The sequence below is a fragment of the Xenia sp. Carnegie-2017 genome, unplaced genomic scaffold (genome assembly GCF_021976095.1).
Source record: "Xenia sp. Carnegie-2017 unplaced genomic scaffold, XeniaSp_v1 HiC_scaffold_6, whole genome shotgun sequence".
Taxonomy (NCBI): Eukaryota; Metazoa; Cnidaria; class Anthozoa; order Malacalcyonacea; family Xeniidae; genus Xenia; species Xenia sp. Carnegie-2017.
In genome coordinates, this window is record NW_025813526.1 from 22,117,082 (window position 1) to 22,132,457 (window position 15,376).

At 32.8% G+C, this 15,376-nt stretch overlaps 2 protein-coding genes across 2 annotated transcripts; one reads left to right on the plus strand and one right to left on the minus strand.

The window, feature by feature from the left end:
- Positions 1-1,581: 1,581 nt before the first annotated feature.
- On the plus strand, positions 1,582-8,087 carry LOC124457351. The gene is made up of 5 exons (XM_047007619.1): positions 1,582-1,801; positions 4,213-4,384; positions 5,596-5,873; positions 6,209-6,395; positions 6,952-8,087. Exons 1-5 carry the CDS (start codon positions 1,582-1,584, stop codon positions 7,898-7,900), a joined length of 1,806 nt encoding a protein of 601 aa, XP_046863575.1. The 3' UTR covers positions 7,901-8,087.
- A 1,209-nt stretch (positions 8,088-9,296) lies between these two features.
- On the minus strand, positions 9,297-11,426 carry LOC124457352 (major facilitator superfamily domain-containing protein 9-like). Its single transcript, XM_047007620.1, has 6 exons — positions 11,376-11,426; positions 11,116-11,203; positions 10,983-11,025; positions 10,524-10,654; positions 9,813-9,998; positions 9,297-9,706 (listed from the first exon to the last, which is right to left on the minus strand). Exons 1-6 carry the CDS (start codon positions 11,424-11,426, stop codon positions 9,297-9,299), a joined length of 909 nt encoding a protein of 302 aa, XP_046863576.1.
- Between the last annotated feature and the right edge of the window lie 3,950 nt (positions 11,427-15,376).

The following is a 15,376-nucleotide window of genomic DNA, read 5'->3' on the forward strand; positions in this document are numbered from 1 at the left end:
ATATTCAACATTCGACTTTACGTCAATGATCCCCTAAAAACGCGTTAGTTTATGAACATAGATTAAAAATTCTCATTTCATATTAAAATTTAATCGAAATAGTGGTTCATGGTCTTAAAATTGATAAATAATTTTACCATTGCCAATAAATTGTCGTACATAGCCAAAGAAAAACAAGATCTTGTGTTACAACATGTTGTAAAACATATATATTTATAAAATCAAGTTTCAATTAATGCGTTAGAGTCAATGACATTAAATAAACATAAACCTTAGTAAATTTAAAAAAGACCATTAGCTACATCATTATAACATATTCTTAGATACAGAGGCATGACTTTCACAAATGACTATGCAAATTATTGAAGAATATATTCTTATGTCTGTTTTGTAACGTAAACTTTAAGGTAAAATATCATGTTTTTTTTTAATTTTTCTAAAGGTTGTTTGACAGGATACTGCAGTTGGTAAAAGCTGTAGCATATATGCTCTCTGTCATTATTAGTTTTTAGGTTCTTTTGTAATTTTAAGACGATTTTTGGTAAAGTTAAATCAATTGAACCTAATAAGGGTTGTATAATATTTTTTTATTTGCTTGATTTTTATCTTGTTGATATATACTAAATTTTTGTACAGATGGAATCGTCAGGAATAAGAAATCTGTCTTACATTCATCAAATAATTAACGTGGTGCAAAAGGAACTTGCTCAGTTTTTCATTAAACAATGGAACTCTCGTTACAAATCAACTTATGGAGAATGGGATGATACACACATCAGTGGTAACAAATTTTACAATTTAGAATCAAGAAGAAAGTTAGACCAAAAAACTCGACAAAAATATCAAGATGGAGATACCAGTAAGTGGGACTGTACGATATTATTTGATGCAATAATTTTTTCAAATTCAATTGGAAAGCACCTTGACAAAAAAACAAAGGATGCTGTTCATGCACTTCGTTGTGAAAGAAACAAGTACGCACATTGGTATCAAAGGGAATGCTCAGATGATGATTTTGATGATATAGTCAACATCATTGGAAAATCATTTCAAGATTTGAAATTTTCTCTCGATGAAATCAATAAAATAAAAAATCAACGTGACAGTTTTTATTTATTTCAAGTTCTTCCTTCAAAACCTAATCATTTTTTCGTTGAACGCTCTGAATTACGAGATAAAATTATAAAAGATCTTGAAAAATTAAGCAATGATAACAATGATAAACTGACATATTTTTACATCACTGGTAATCCTGGCAGTGGTAAATCACAACTTGCAAGACAGGTTTGTGGAAAAATATCTTGTGATTGGAAAAATAGAACTTCGTTTGTAATGACTCTCGATGGAAAAAATGAGGAATCTCTTTTAAAAACTTACTGTGAACTTGGACACCGTTTAAACTGCGACAAGTATATGATTAAAAAATTTGAAGATGAAAATTGTTCAATCGCAGACAAAGTGAAGAATTTGCAATCATTAGTATCCACACGATTAAAATTCTGGCAAAATTGGTTGATCATTGTAGACAACGTGGCACAGCTCAGCAAAATTTCTTCATTACTCCCCCAAGTTGGTGATCCCATGTGGATAAATGGACAAATCATAGTAACTATCCAGAACACAGATGCCGTACCTCAAGACGATGAGTTTAACAAACGTATTTCTATCAGAAGTGGAATGAATGATAAAGAATGTTGTCAACTGTTGGAATATTACACTAAAGATGATGATACTGATGATCAATTGTTGAATGAAGTATCGCACGCATTAGATTCTCAACCGCTGGCTTTGGCTGCCGCTGGTTGTTATGTCAGTCGTGTAAACAAAGCAAACTGCTCATTCACTTGGAAACAATATTTAAAGAAAATATCTTCAGAAGAACAAGAAAACATGGACGCGACTTTTGTTAAATTTAACTCGGTATATCCTAGAAGTATGTTACAAGCTTCACTTTTAGCTGTCAGACAAAATGCTGAAGAATCCTTAATATTGGCAAATGTTATTAACTTTTTTTCCGTGATATCGTTTGATCCTATACCACGAGATATTATTGTTTTTTATGTTCAAAAATAGATCCCAAACACTCAAAGGAAGATGTATGTCTTTGTTTAAAGGACTGCTCATTGTTCTTGCATTCAGAAAATAATGACATTAGTCTACATCGCATTGTTCACAAAGCAATTATTGTTTATCAATCTGAACATTCAAATGAAGAACATGAAATGGAAACTAACGTTGATCAAATATCTAAAGCACTTCACATGTTTAAAGAGAGAGACGACGAAATCAAATTAATGCCACATCTTGAAAAAATTGTTCAATTATTAAAGACCAACAAGACAAAAATCAACATGAACACTTTACAAGTTTTCCAATATTTTGTTGACAAATTAACACATTTTGGAAAATACGATGTTGCTCTTGAACTATTGGATAAATTTAACTCAGAAGAATCTAGTTTTGACAAAGCTTGGTATTTTAATATCCTAGGTGTTTTATACTATGACACCGGGAAGTATAGCAAAGCTAAAAATTATTACGAAAAAGCTCTGGAAATTCGAAAACAATCGTTAGGTTCAAATGATGTTGATGTCACTGCGTCTTTAAACAATCTTGGTATTGTGTATAGTGATACTGGAAACTACGACAAATCTATAGAGTTTTACGAAAAAGCTCTGGAAATTCAAAAACAATCGTTAGGTCCAAATCATGTTGATGTCGCTATGTCTTTAAACAATCTTGGTGTGGTGTATAGTGATACTGGAAACTACGACAAAGCTATAGAGTTTCACGAAAAAGCTCTGGAAATTAAAAAACAATCGTTAGGTCCAAATCATGTTGATGTCGCTAAGTCTTTAAACAATCTTGGTAATGTGTTTAATGAAACTGGAAACTACGACAAAGCTATAGAGTTTCACGAAAAAGCTCTGGAAATTCAAAAACAATCGTTAGGTCCAAATCATGTTGATGTTGCTGCGTCTTTAAACAATCTTGGTAATGTGTTTAATGAAACTGGAAACTACGACAAAGCTATAGAGTTTCACGAAAAAGCTCTGGAAATTCAAAAACAATCGTTAGGTCCAAATCATGTTGATGTTGCTGCGTCTTTAAACAATCTTGGTAATGTGTATAGAGATACTGGAAACTACGACAAAGCTATGGAGTTTCATGAAAAAGCTCTGGAAATTCGAAAACAATCGTTAGGTCCAAATCATGTTGCTGTCGCTACGTCTTTAAACAATCTTGGTGCGGTGTTATATGAAATTGGAAACTACGATAAAGCTATAGAGTATTATGAAAAAGCTCTGGAAATTAAAAAACAATCGTTAGGTCCAAATCATGTTGATGTCGCTACGTCTTTAAACAATCTTGGTGCGGTGTTATATGAAATTGGAAACTACGACAAAGCTATAGAATATTATGAAAAAGCTCTGGAAATTAAAAAAAAATCGTTAGGTCCAAATCATGTTGATGTCGCTGCGTCATTAAACAATCTTGGTAATGTGTACCTAATTCCTAATCCCTTAAATTTACGCATAATTGATGAGGATTTTAATATAATAGCGGAAACGAAAAATTTAAAATAATCCGCTATTTGAAAGCTAAGTGTTCGCATACGCATCAGTCAAATTTCCTAAAATGTTGTTAGCTTTAGCAACATGTGCAAAATTTTCACCTATGTGTTTCAATTGCTTTTTAAGCTGTTTCATTTTTGTGCGTAAGCCATTTCATATATGGTTCTTAATAACACAATTTTCACTCTAATAATGGTTATTAGCTACTTGCAAAAATTTTACTTTCAGATTAACCGTTGAAAGTCCAACTAACTGTTCTCTCCAAAGATTCTTGCAAATCTTGCGCACTGATGACTTTAGTGATGTTTTCTACAATGTTCAGTTTTTTTGATACACCCTGTGTATTCTTCTTTTTTTTAATTGAGATGAATGTACAAGTTACTCACGATTAAAATCAACCCACTGTTTCCATTTTCCCGTTTTGAAATTTTTGATGATCGTTTTGAATATGCGTAAAACATTCAGTGTTTAACGCAGACATTATCAACGTAGCAAATTTTATTTTTCAAATTAACTTGAACCTTAATTCGTCATGTATGCAAAACCATGTATGCATATTTGACATCTCTACTTAACTGATTAGATAACCTTTTAAATTTTTTACAATCATTACAATCAATTACAATTGTTGTTTTAGACATGGGATTTTCCATAAAAACAACAAAAGATTTAGATCTCACAGTTGATACCGTGAAGAAGCATTATGTACCTCCCATTGATGATGTAAAGAACAATGATGATTTCTTTATTAAAAATTTTCTTGACGAACATAACGTTATTCGAGATGAGATTCTTGACAAATTAAACAGGTAAGTCTCGAGAAATCGTTTTTACACTTCCTCTAAATTTAATATTTCGTTAAGATAAGTGCGCACACTAAGCAGAAATTTAAGTTTTATTGTTGATGACATCATCGGTTGTTATTGAAAACAAAAACTTTGCAAACTCGAAAAACTCACTACCACTTGATAGACAAGTAGGTTTATCTTGGTTTAATTTGCATTTCTCAAACTTCGGTTAGTGTTAAAACAAGGATTAACTTTAACACTACTCGCTAGGTACATTAAATTTCTTAACCCTAGATTAACATATTAATTTCGTAAGCAATTAACTATTGACGGGTTTTACTTTAATGTTTTAGACTAAATAGTAGCGGTTTTTATTGAACTCATATTGTAAATTGACCTTTTTGGATTCGTTAGTCTACATATTGTATGTATATATAGTCTCTTAATCCTCGGCAAAAAGCTTGTATTGTCATGTGGATTTCGGATGATGTTTGATATGATAATATATTACATCAGTAGCTGTCCCTGTGATAACAGAAGATCTCGAGGAACCATGTTACTAATAATATTACGTATTTTAACTTAAAATTAAGAGTTGATCACTCTCCCCCCCTCCATTCGATATTCACTATTTACAATTCGATTACACATATATGATTGCTAACCCCCAAACCCACCGAATATCTTCCCCTGTAAATATTTTGAATTTTTTTGGCTTTGAACTCATAAATATGAATGAAAATAGGTTGAAAAACTGAAAAACAGTCGAGGAAATGTTGTAAAGAACTCGCGATGGCCAGCGCTTGTCCCAAATTGCTTAAAATTTTGATAGTTTGTGCTAAACAGTCAATATTTGTACTCAAGGTGATTAAATTGTTCTCCGATAAATTTTTCGTGCACAAAGCCTGTGTTGAAGGACTTTTAACAACGGTATTTTCACTGGTAAAACATTTTGCATTTTTAAAAATTATTAGCTGTACAAAAGACGTACCAAATTAAGCGGTAAAGATACTCTGTTTATTATACAGAGTCTCTATAAGCGACTTGTTGAATTAAGTTTACTGCTATAATATCAGTACCAAAATTGTCCAACGCTATAGTAACCTCTGAACGACACTACTTTGAGTTATTGTATCATGAATATGAAATTAATATTCTTTTAACATGGTGGATTATGTATTAAGATTAATTGTTTTCAATATTTTTTTGACTTTTAAAATAATGTTTTATAGTTTTTCTTGGATTTGTGGTGGATATGGTGTACGGTGGAAACCTCGTCTTTCTTTGTTTGTGACTGTAGCAGCAGAAACACAAAATGACGAAGAAGCATTAAGAAAAGAAATTGATGAAACTTTTGGATGGAAAGCTTCTCAATACTTTGAATTTGTACCGGAGCCACTAGAGAAATCGAAATTTCGTTGGTCACCAGACATAGAAGTCATAAAAAGGGAGAAAGATCCAAATCCCACGAGAGGGAATATTGAAGATGAATGTGAAACAAAGGCAAAAGGTACTTTCGCAATGTTTTGTAACAAAGATAAGAAACAATACGCTTCGACACGTTAAAACGGTGACGATCTGGTAACAAATCTTATATTTTGTAAGAACTCAAAGAGATAAAGGAATAGATAAAGCGTCGTTGCGTCACAATGTATTTTGTGACTTCGTGGGCAAGATCATGCGACTCCATCTTTTGTTAAATTGTGTTGTACATAAAGCATGTGTTGATGTACGTTTGTTCAGATTGTCAATTGAGCAATCCGTACCATGGTTCGCCAGAACCAACGAATATGTTTACAAATTCAGTACTTTAATTATTTTAAGTTATATATTATGTTTTTTAAGGTCTTCCTGATCACAATGCCAGTTTTAAAGACGATTATAACGAAGAAAATTCCATCGATGTTAACCCTGGTTATAGTACGTCAAAGAAGTACTCTCGTCATAAATCCAATGATGATCGTTTATTTGAAGAAATGTTTCTTGATAAAAGATTTGCCATTCGAAAAGATGTGCGTATGAAGCTCAAAAGGTGAACTTTTCTCTACAGTTATTTAAGTCTAAAAAGACTACAGTTGATACATAAGGATGAATTCAATCATAGCCTCGATAAACAACTTGAAACTAAATCTTCTGTAGCAGTTTTTAATTTTTGTCCAGCAAAGTAGTTTATGGTTTATCACCGGTTTTCATAAATAAGTGACAAGGAAGTTGCCAATGCAAAGAAAAGACAAGCATCTGTTACCACTCAACGACGTAAAATGCGGAGCAGCATATATTCTACAGGCAATGAGAATAAAATGTGGAAACAAGGATCACTGGCTTTAATATTGATGGGGGATATTTAGTCTAAACGTCCCTCATCGTATGTTTAAGGGGATAATACATCAGTAGCTGTCCCTGTGATAACTGAAGATCTCGACGCAGCCATGTTATCAATAATATTACGTATTTTACCGTAAAATTTAACACAAGTACGATCAACAAGAATTGATTACGTTCTCTCCCTCCCCCAATGTTCACTTTTACAATTCGATTACACATACATGATTGCTATTTGCTGAACATTTCACTTTTTTATTTTACAGTTTACCTTGGATGCGGGGAGAGTATGGAAAAGTCGGTCCAAACGAGAAAATACCATATTTACATTTGTTTATCACAGTTGATTATGAGAATGGAGATTTTAATGAAGAATTATTGAAAAATGAAATAAATAAGAATTTTGAACCTTATGCTTTGAGGTATTTTGAATTTCGTCCGAAACCATTAACGAGACCGAAGCTTCAACTGCTATCAAATATTGAAGTAGGAAGTAACAATGGGAAAGTTTCAAGAGGCACATTAACAATGTTCTGTTGTCACAACGGGAAACATTACGCGTTGACATGTTGTCACGTTTGTTACAACGGAGATGGTGATGAAACATTATATGAAATGCTAAATCAGAACAGAAATGACCCAAATAATTTCAGATTACATTTAAATTCAAATCAATACCACTACACATCGCCTACAAGTCCATTAGGGCATTTCAACAGCTATAATTTAGAAAAGAATACGGACATTTTGTCAATAGAAGTCCATGGATATGTTGTCAAAACAGTGGATTGTAGACGAAAAGGAATACAAAACCCAACTTGGAATAGTGTATGGGAGGAGCTGCACGAACGAGTTAACATAGCACGTGAGCTAGTTGAAGTGAAAAAATATGACAATAGGCGTTTGAAAGGAGAAATTGTTAATGATTCTTATTCCTGTCATGATCCTGAAAACAAGATTGATATTGATGATGCTGTTTTGGTGCAGTGCAATGAAACTTTCCTTGAAAGGGGTGAGTCAGGTGTGCTGGTATTTTTCCATGATGAAGATGGTAAAAGAATTCCTTTTTGTTATGGTGTTGGTGCGTATTATTACGAAAAGATCTGCGACCCTGAGTATGAGTACGCCTTATGCTTCAAACTAGATATTGCATTGGAAAATTTATTTGGTGAAGAGAACTGTGGCTGTTTCCATGAATGTGCGAATGATGTTTGATTGTAGCTAAAACATCTTCTAATTTTTAATTATATTTCATTTAATTATATAGCTATCTATAGCATATTACATAGTAGACCGCAATTCATATTAAAAGCAGTAATAGATATCTCCTGAGTGATTGAAATCTAAAATAAATCATTGAGTACTTGTTCATACTGGTAAAGAATAAAAACAAAAAAGCAAATACTGTTTTTTGGATGAATTTGGGTGCCTTACGAGGCTATGCTGAAGCGATAGAGAGTAACAAAGCAATACAGAGTAACAGAGTTCGACTGCCGAATTTTCACTAGAAACTACACAATGCAAGTTTTTTAAAAAGCTATATAAATATTTTAAATGCATGAATAAAATCGAGCTGGCTTCAGTTTAGTTTCTTGTAACGTTTGTAATATTTTGAAAACAAACATAAAATGTTGTTGTATAGTTGTAAAGTAAGACACATTTTGTGAGCTTTCTTTTCCTATGCAACACTGGCAAAAAAAACTTCAATTTTGCAAAAAAATAGGAAGAATTCCTTCGATGTTTTTTATTAAACCGCAAACGTATATATTTCATTAAAATTTTTAACTTATGTGTCAGTAAAAAGCGCAGAATGCTATTAATGATTATTAATTTCTGTATCTAGTACGATGTTTATCTTGCTATCACAACAGCGTCACATTAACAGAGCACATTTTGTGTTGATGTTTCTTTTGTTTCAGTTATAGTATTGCGTGCAAAATTTTAACAAGACACACTTGTGTCAAAAGGACTTTGCTACCTATTTCTTCTTCTTGTTATATTAAGTTTATTTTAAACAATGTACACTTTGTACAGATACTTGGATTGGGGTTCTTTGATGGAAACAATTGTTTGATGCACGTACAGAAATTCTCCGTAGATGACGCATTCTCATCAAGTAGATTTTTAAAGTAGGAGTTTTCAGCAGATTTCAGTTGATGGTTGAAAGGAGAAGAAATGCGGTCAAAGAACCCCAATACAAGTACCTGTACATCATTTCAAATAAAGGAAAAACGACAGGCCATAAACACCCGATTGTTAGTGAGTTTGCTGATATTTTTTCAACAATTGCATGTTTTTCAAAAGTAAAATACTTTAAGATAAAAGATTGCATCTGGAGTCAACCCATTCCAGATAAATTTGATTTTGGTTGTGAATTTACTTTGCATCACGTATCAGACTCCATAGTTTTTAAACACTTAATGAAAAATTGGAAATACAACAAAGGTACAGGTCTCGATGGAATACCCTCACGACTACTTAAGGATGTCTCGATTTTTATTTCTAAACCTCTGATTCATATTAAAAATCTATCATTTGTAAAACAGAGCCTTTGTCATGGTGACGAAGAGTATCATACATATGAGTACTGTATAAATATTTGGTTACATCGCTATCCCAAAAAAGATGACATCATCAAACTTCCACCAATTGACATCATATTTACATCACTTTGTATGTAGCTATATATAGAGCCCAATGACATACCAGATATTGCTCCAGCAATACTACCATAGGATATAATGTAGCCTGTTGTTTTAGCATTTACACCATAACGATAATCCAACATAGCAGTAAAATTACTGCGATATATTAACATATCTAAAGCCATAATGATACGAATCAGCAACAAGTCAAAAACGCTCACAGTTGATGAAACAGCAACAACATTGACGATTCTGGAGAAAAATGATTTCTCTTTGTCATTCTGTTTGTCATTAACCAAGTCACTTTCCATTTTAAACTTTTTACGTCTGTTAAGATTCATATTGACCTTCTCATCACCCTCCAACACTTCCACAACTGTTTTATCCATGTAGGAGTTTTCCTACTTTATTTTATTTTCCAACTTTACTTTATTTTATTTAAGACAAGCCACACAAATATTATAGCGAAAAATACACACTACAGCTCAAAAGTGAAACCTTGAAGTATCCATTATCGTGCATAGCAACAGTAGCACAAATAATGGGCGAGATTATGAAACCAAAACTTCCAAATGCATTGAACCAACCAAATACACCTGATCTTTCTTCAGGTAATTTGATGTCTGATAAATAAGCTTTTGCTGATGACTGACTATGTTTTAAAAGGCCTATAAGATGTTAAAAATTGGTAGATAAGATGCTTTTTATAAGAACTACATAACAGCCGAATAGCATGTATCTAAAATAAAACTTTAACATATTATAAGTTAAAAACTATATACACTATGAACATACATGAGACAGCATGCCTTAAAAATAAGATGTGTTATGCAATATTGAATGACGTAAAAAAATTTTTTTGAGAATTGTTGGGTGATTTTAAACTTACTTTCATAAAGAAAAGTGACCATTTAGTTTACGCTTTTTGCCTGGAGTGATAGAGTTTAAAAGCGTATAAAACAAAAATTTTGCTATTGAAATTGCTTCATTAAAAAGAAGTATTAAAAAGAAAGTAATCAAACTAAAGATTTTTTACAATTTTCTCTTCTCATTCTCGAAATAATTTCATGTCCATTTATTGTACAATTTGCTTCTTTTAACTGGGTTCAGTGGGTGGAGTACTTTCTTTGATGTTAATATATGAACTAGTTTGGAAACAAGTTCAAAGATCTGTACATTATAAACTATCAAACCTGTAGGTAATCGAGCCAGAGCATACATGAGAATTGTGCTTGCCAAACCCATGTATAAATTTCCAATGAAACAACCAATAAAGCTAAGAAGCAAGACCGATTTCCGACTCCAAACATCACTTGCCTTGCCTTATATATGTTTGTAAATGTAGATCATCTAGGTTGGTATAACGATCGACGATCAAAAGATTAACTCTGAAGTTGACTACCGCTAAGGTTGTCGAAACATCAGTCAACAACAACAAAAACAGTCCTTCTCAGGACTATACAACCTGAACAATCTACATTTACAAACATGTATAGAATACATTGGCACAAAGATTGCACACAACAATCAAGCTCAGTGATGAGAAGGGAAGGATTAGCATTCAGATCAGGCATGCAGGTAGTTTAGTATGTGGCAGAGTATTCTATATTTACTACCAAATGTAATTTTATGTATATAAATATATAAATACCATTATTGGGCTTGACAAGAACTGTAAACAGCCATAAATGGATCCTGGAACGTAACCAAATGTAAAATTTTACAAGAAAATTGTTTGGTAGATGAAGAAAAGGCCATAAAATACAACAGAAGGCTGTTTCTAACCTACGAGATCAATCATCGAAGGAGACCCTTCAAGTTCACGACCACGACGGTTGAACAATGGTGGCAACATACCAACTGCGAACAAATCCTTTAAAAAAGAAAATATATAATACATTCTCATAAACGAGACTAGCTTTATCCCCCGTTTCGTTTCAATTGCCGAATAATTCTGAAACGCGACCACAATCAATTTACATATCGTAGAAAATGAAAAATTAGTAAATGAATGTCTTATAATAAACTACTTTCCTATAACTTACCATAAATGCAACGAAATAACAGCACTTGATCAACTTTTGACGAGAAAGCATCGCGACTTATTACGATTATCCACGGAAGAAACAGAAAGACGTAGCGAAAGACAGTTGTACTTGTAACACTATGACCGGATGTTCTAAAAAGTTTGCTTAACAAAAGATGTTTGTGAGAATTCTATATAAAAAGAAACATCGAAATTTCTGGTACGACCTGGTATGTTATGATCTGAGGCACTAAGGTGCCTGGAGAAAACTGGAAACATTTATGCGTCTGCGATGCATTATGGTCAGTGTTGTGGATAAAGTTGCAATTATTCGTTTGATTTGTACTTTAAAATGATTTGTATTTCAAAATGTAGAAAGATAAGAAAATTATCTGAGATTGACAATATGTGCTTATAAGTGGCATTATGTAGAAACTGGAGAGTCAACAAAAAACGATGTACGTGTTGTATGAGTTTATGAATGGTGCTACAGTTGATTGCTGAATCAGAAATCTTTTTTTTCCACTTGTCTAAAGCAGGCATGTATTCAGGGGCGGATCCAGCAATTTTCGTGACTGATGCACCACTGCGAGCGCCAAAAGCGCTAGCTCTGTAGGGGGTCTGGGAGGATGCCCCCCGGAAATTTTTATATTTTAAACCATCGGAAATGTGATTTCCTGCGTTTTGACAAAAGAATTTAAAAAAACTTGGCTTTACTTAGTTTGTAAACTTTTCGCAAATTTCAATGATATAAAATCTAAAATTCCACTAAACTTTTAACATCTTCATTACCATTATGAGATTTATCAAGTTTCATACTTTCGCCAAAACTTACAATCAGTAAGGTATCATTCCAATCCACGAGTGATTTTAAAAAGGCAGAAGCTTGGCATATTTTTTGTCGTGAAACGCAAAGAAACCTTTTATATCTCACAAATGAAGCACAAGTTTTTAACCATTAATCACACTTAATACCACTCGTCCCACAGCAGAAAAAGATACGTAGATATAGCAAAGAAATGTTCACGATGTAATCATCGTACCAAAGGCAGGCAACAAGTAATGATAAATGTTATTTTTCTTCTTTCATTGATAATATCACTCGTCCAACAACAGAAAAAGATACGTAGATATAGCAAAGAAATGTTCACGATGTAATCATCGTACCAAAGACAGGCAACAAGTAATGATAAATGTTATTCTTCTTCTTTCATTGATAATACCACTCGTCCAACAACAGAAAAAGATACGTAGATATAGCAAAGAAATGTTCACGATGTAATCATCGTACCAAAGGCAGGCAACAAGTAATGATAAATGTTATTCTTCTTCTTTCATTGATAATATCACTATTCCAACAGCAGAAAAAGATACGTAGACATAGCAAAGAAATGTTCACGATGTAATCATCGTACCAAAGGCAGGCAACAAGTAATGATAAATGTTATTCTTCTTCTTTCATTGATAATATCACTCTTCCAACAGGAGAAAAACATACGTAGACATAGCAAAGAAATGTTCACGATGTAATCATCGTACCAAAGGCAGGCAACAAGTAATGATAAATGTTATTCTTCTTCTTTCATTGATAATATCACTATTCCAACAGCAGAAAAAGATACGTAGACATAGCAAAGAAATGTTCACGATGTAATCATCGTACCAAAGGCAGGCAACAAGTAATGATAAATGTTATTCTTCTTCTTTCATTGATAATATCACTCTTCCAACAGGAGAAAAACATACGTAGACATAGCAAAGAAATGTTCACGATGTAATCATCGTACCAAAGGCAGGCAACAAGTAATGATAAATGTTATTCTTCTTCTTTCATTGATAATATCACTATTCCAACAGCAGAAAAAGATACGTAGACATAGCAAAGAAATGTTCACGATGTAATCATCGTACCAAAGGCAGGCAACAAGTAATGATAAATGTTATTCTTCTTTCATTGATAATATCACTCTTCCAACAGGAGAAAAACATACGTAGACATAGCAAAGAAATGTTCACGATGTAATCATCGTACCAAAGGCAGGCAACAAGTAATGATAAATGTTATTCTTCTTTCATTGATAATATCACGCCTCAAACAGCAGAAAAAGATACGTAGATATAGCAAAGAAATGTTCATGCAGTTACCATCACCTCTAGTTTTACACAAGCAATAAAAATTACAAAGTCTATCGAATAAAATCACTATTGACTCTATGTTGATAAAGAAAAGCCTTTTAGGGGAACATTCATCAAGCCTTAAAGTGTAATTTTTTGGATTGCCTTTAATAATCCATAGATATTTTTTTAGATAATTAAATCTAAGCATGATAATGCCAGTGCTATACTTTCCCAACCAAAGTCATGAGACCAGCTTTCAAGGGGAATATAAATACGTACCTAATAGCTAATACTATGTGCCCTCCTAGCTCTAATCAAATAGCAATGGTGAGGACTTTTATACATAAGGCTCAGGATACACATATGCACATATGCAATAATAAAATATGGTGATGTAATATACAATGAAATATGTTAAAGAATTACAATATAGAACTGTTGATCTAGTATCTTTATGTATAGTGGGTAATTTTGAGATAATAATAATCATGTAAAGACAATACAGTAACATGAAATCTATGTAAATGAAATGCTTTGCTGTGTACCCACCCTTTTGTGATCATAATGTTTTATGGTAAATTTAGAAATTTGGCACACTGTGCATGATTGTAAATGAGAGCAAACAATTAAAAAAAACATCATCTTGTAAACTCAAGATTCCAGTTATAACAGCAACAGAGAAGATTCAAAGCAATATTTCAACTTCATATGAAAGTCATTATCAAGCTAGGTGTGGAAGAAATAATAAGGAATTGTTGTGGCTGAAATAATATGTAATTACAGTTTGCTTTGCTAAATTTCAGGGAATTGACAACATTAGGCATGCGATATGAAAATGAAAAACTCTAATGAATAACATGGTTGGTCCAGCATAGCTCTTACATTCAACACATTGCATAGCTCAGAAAGTTAGTATTTATAAAGAAGCAAAATGTATGAAATATGTGCCCTCTCTGTCTGTCACATTGAGCACATATTACAACATATTACTGGAATATTTAAATATCTATGAAATATCCTGAAGTAATGTAATATTAAATTATTAGCTCTTATTTTTTTATGTATATTAAGTAACTTTGAAAGCACAATATCCATGTGAGCTAAAAAACAATGAAATTCGTGACGTTTAGGTGGATCACTCGGCCACAATTCGAGACTCGGGACTATTGCACTTTTTCCGCACCGTGACGTAGTGATTCACTATCCAGCCACCGTAACGTAGTAATACAAATTCAGCTCAGTGTAGCTGGATGATGAAACAAATTTTCGCTAAAAATTTCGACAAATAAAAACGCCATATTTAGCGACGCATTTTTTAATAATGCGGCTGTAATCAAAAGGATACTCACATGTAAACAATCGACGAAGGTTTTTAACAATATTTCTCAATCATCAATGTACATTTGTTGTCAATATATTGTCAGTGTTAAGGTATTTGAAGCATTTAGAAACTATAAACGTTCCAATCTGATATATTTCTTGCATTTTGCTCGTATTGATTGTAAGTTATAATATGTTGTGAAAGATTAACTATTCAATTTTATGATTGATGCACTCGCATGAGTTGCACCAGCCTGGATCCGCCCCTGATGGATAGGATGGGTTCTGTTTGGGCGCCTTGAGTCAGGCTTACATGACGAATTTGTCATATTATCTAGGCAACAAAATGAAGATGAAATTTCCCGTGAATTTTCAAAGCACACAAACTTTCAAGGAAATATGTTTACGCCACATGATTTTGTTATGAGAGATGCTGATAGACTTGAGGATAATAAAACAGAGTATTCATCTACGGAATCAGCGGAAAGATCATCACCTTTCATGACTCTTTAGGATAAACTGAAGAACCCCACAAATTGTTGTAGACGAATCCAATGTTTATGCACAACAGAGAAACATGCG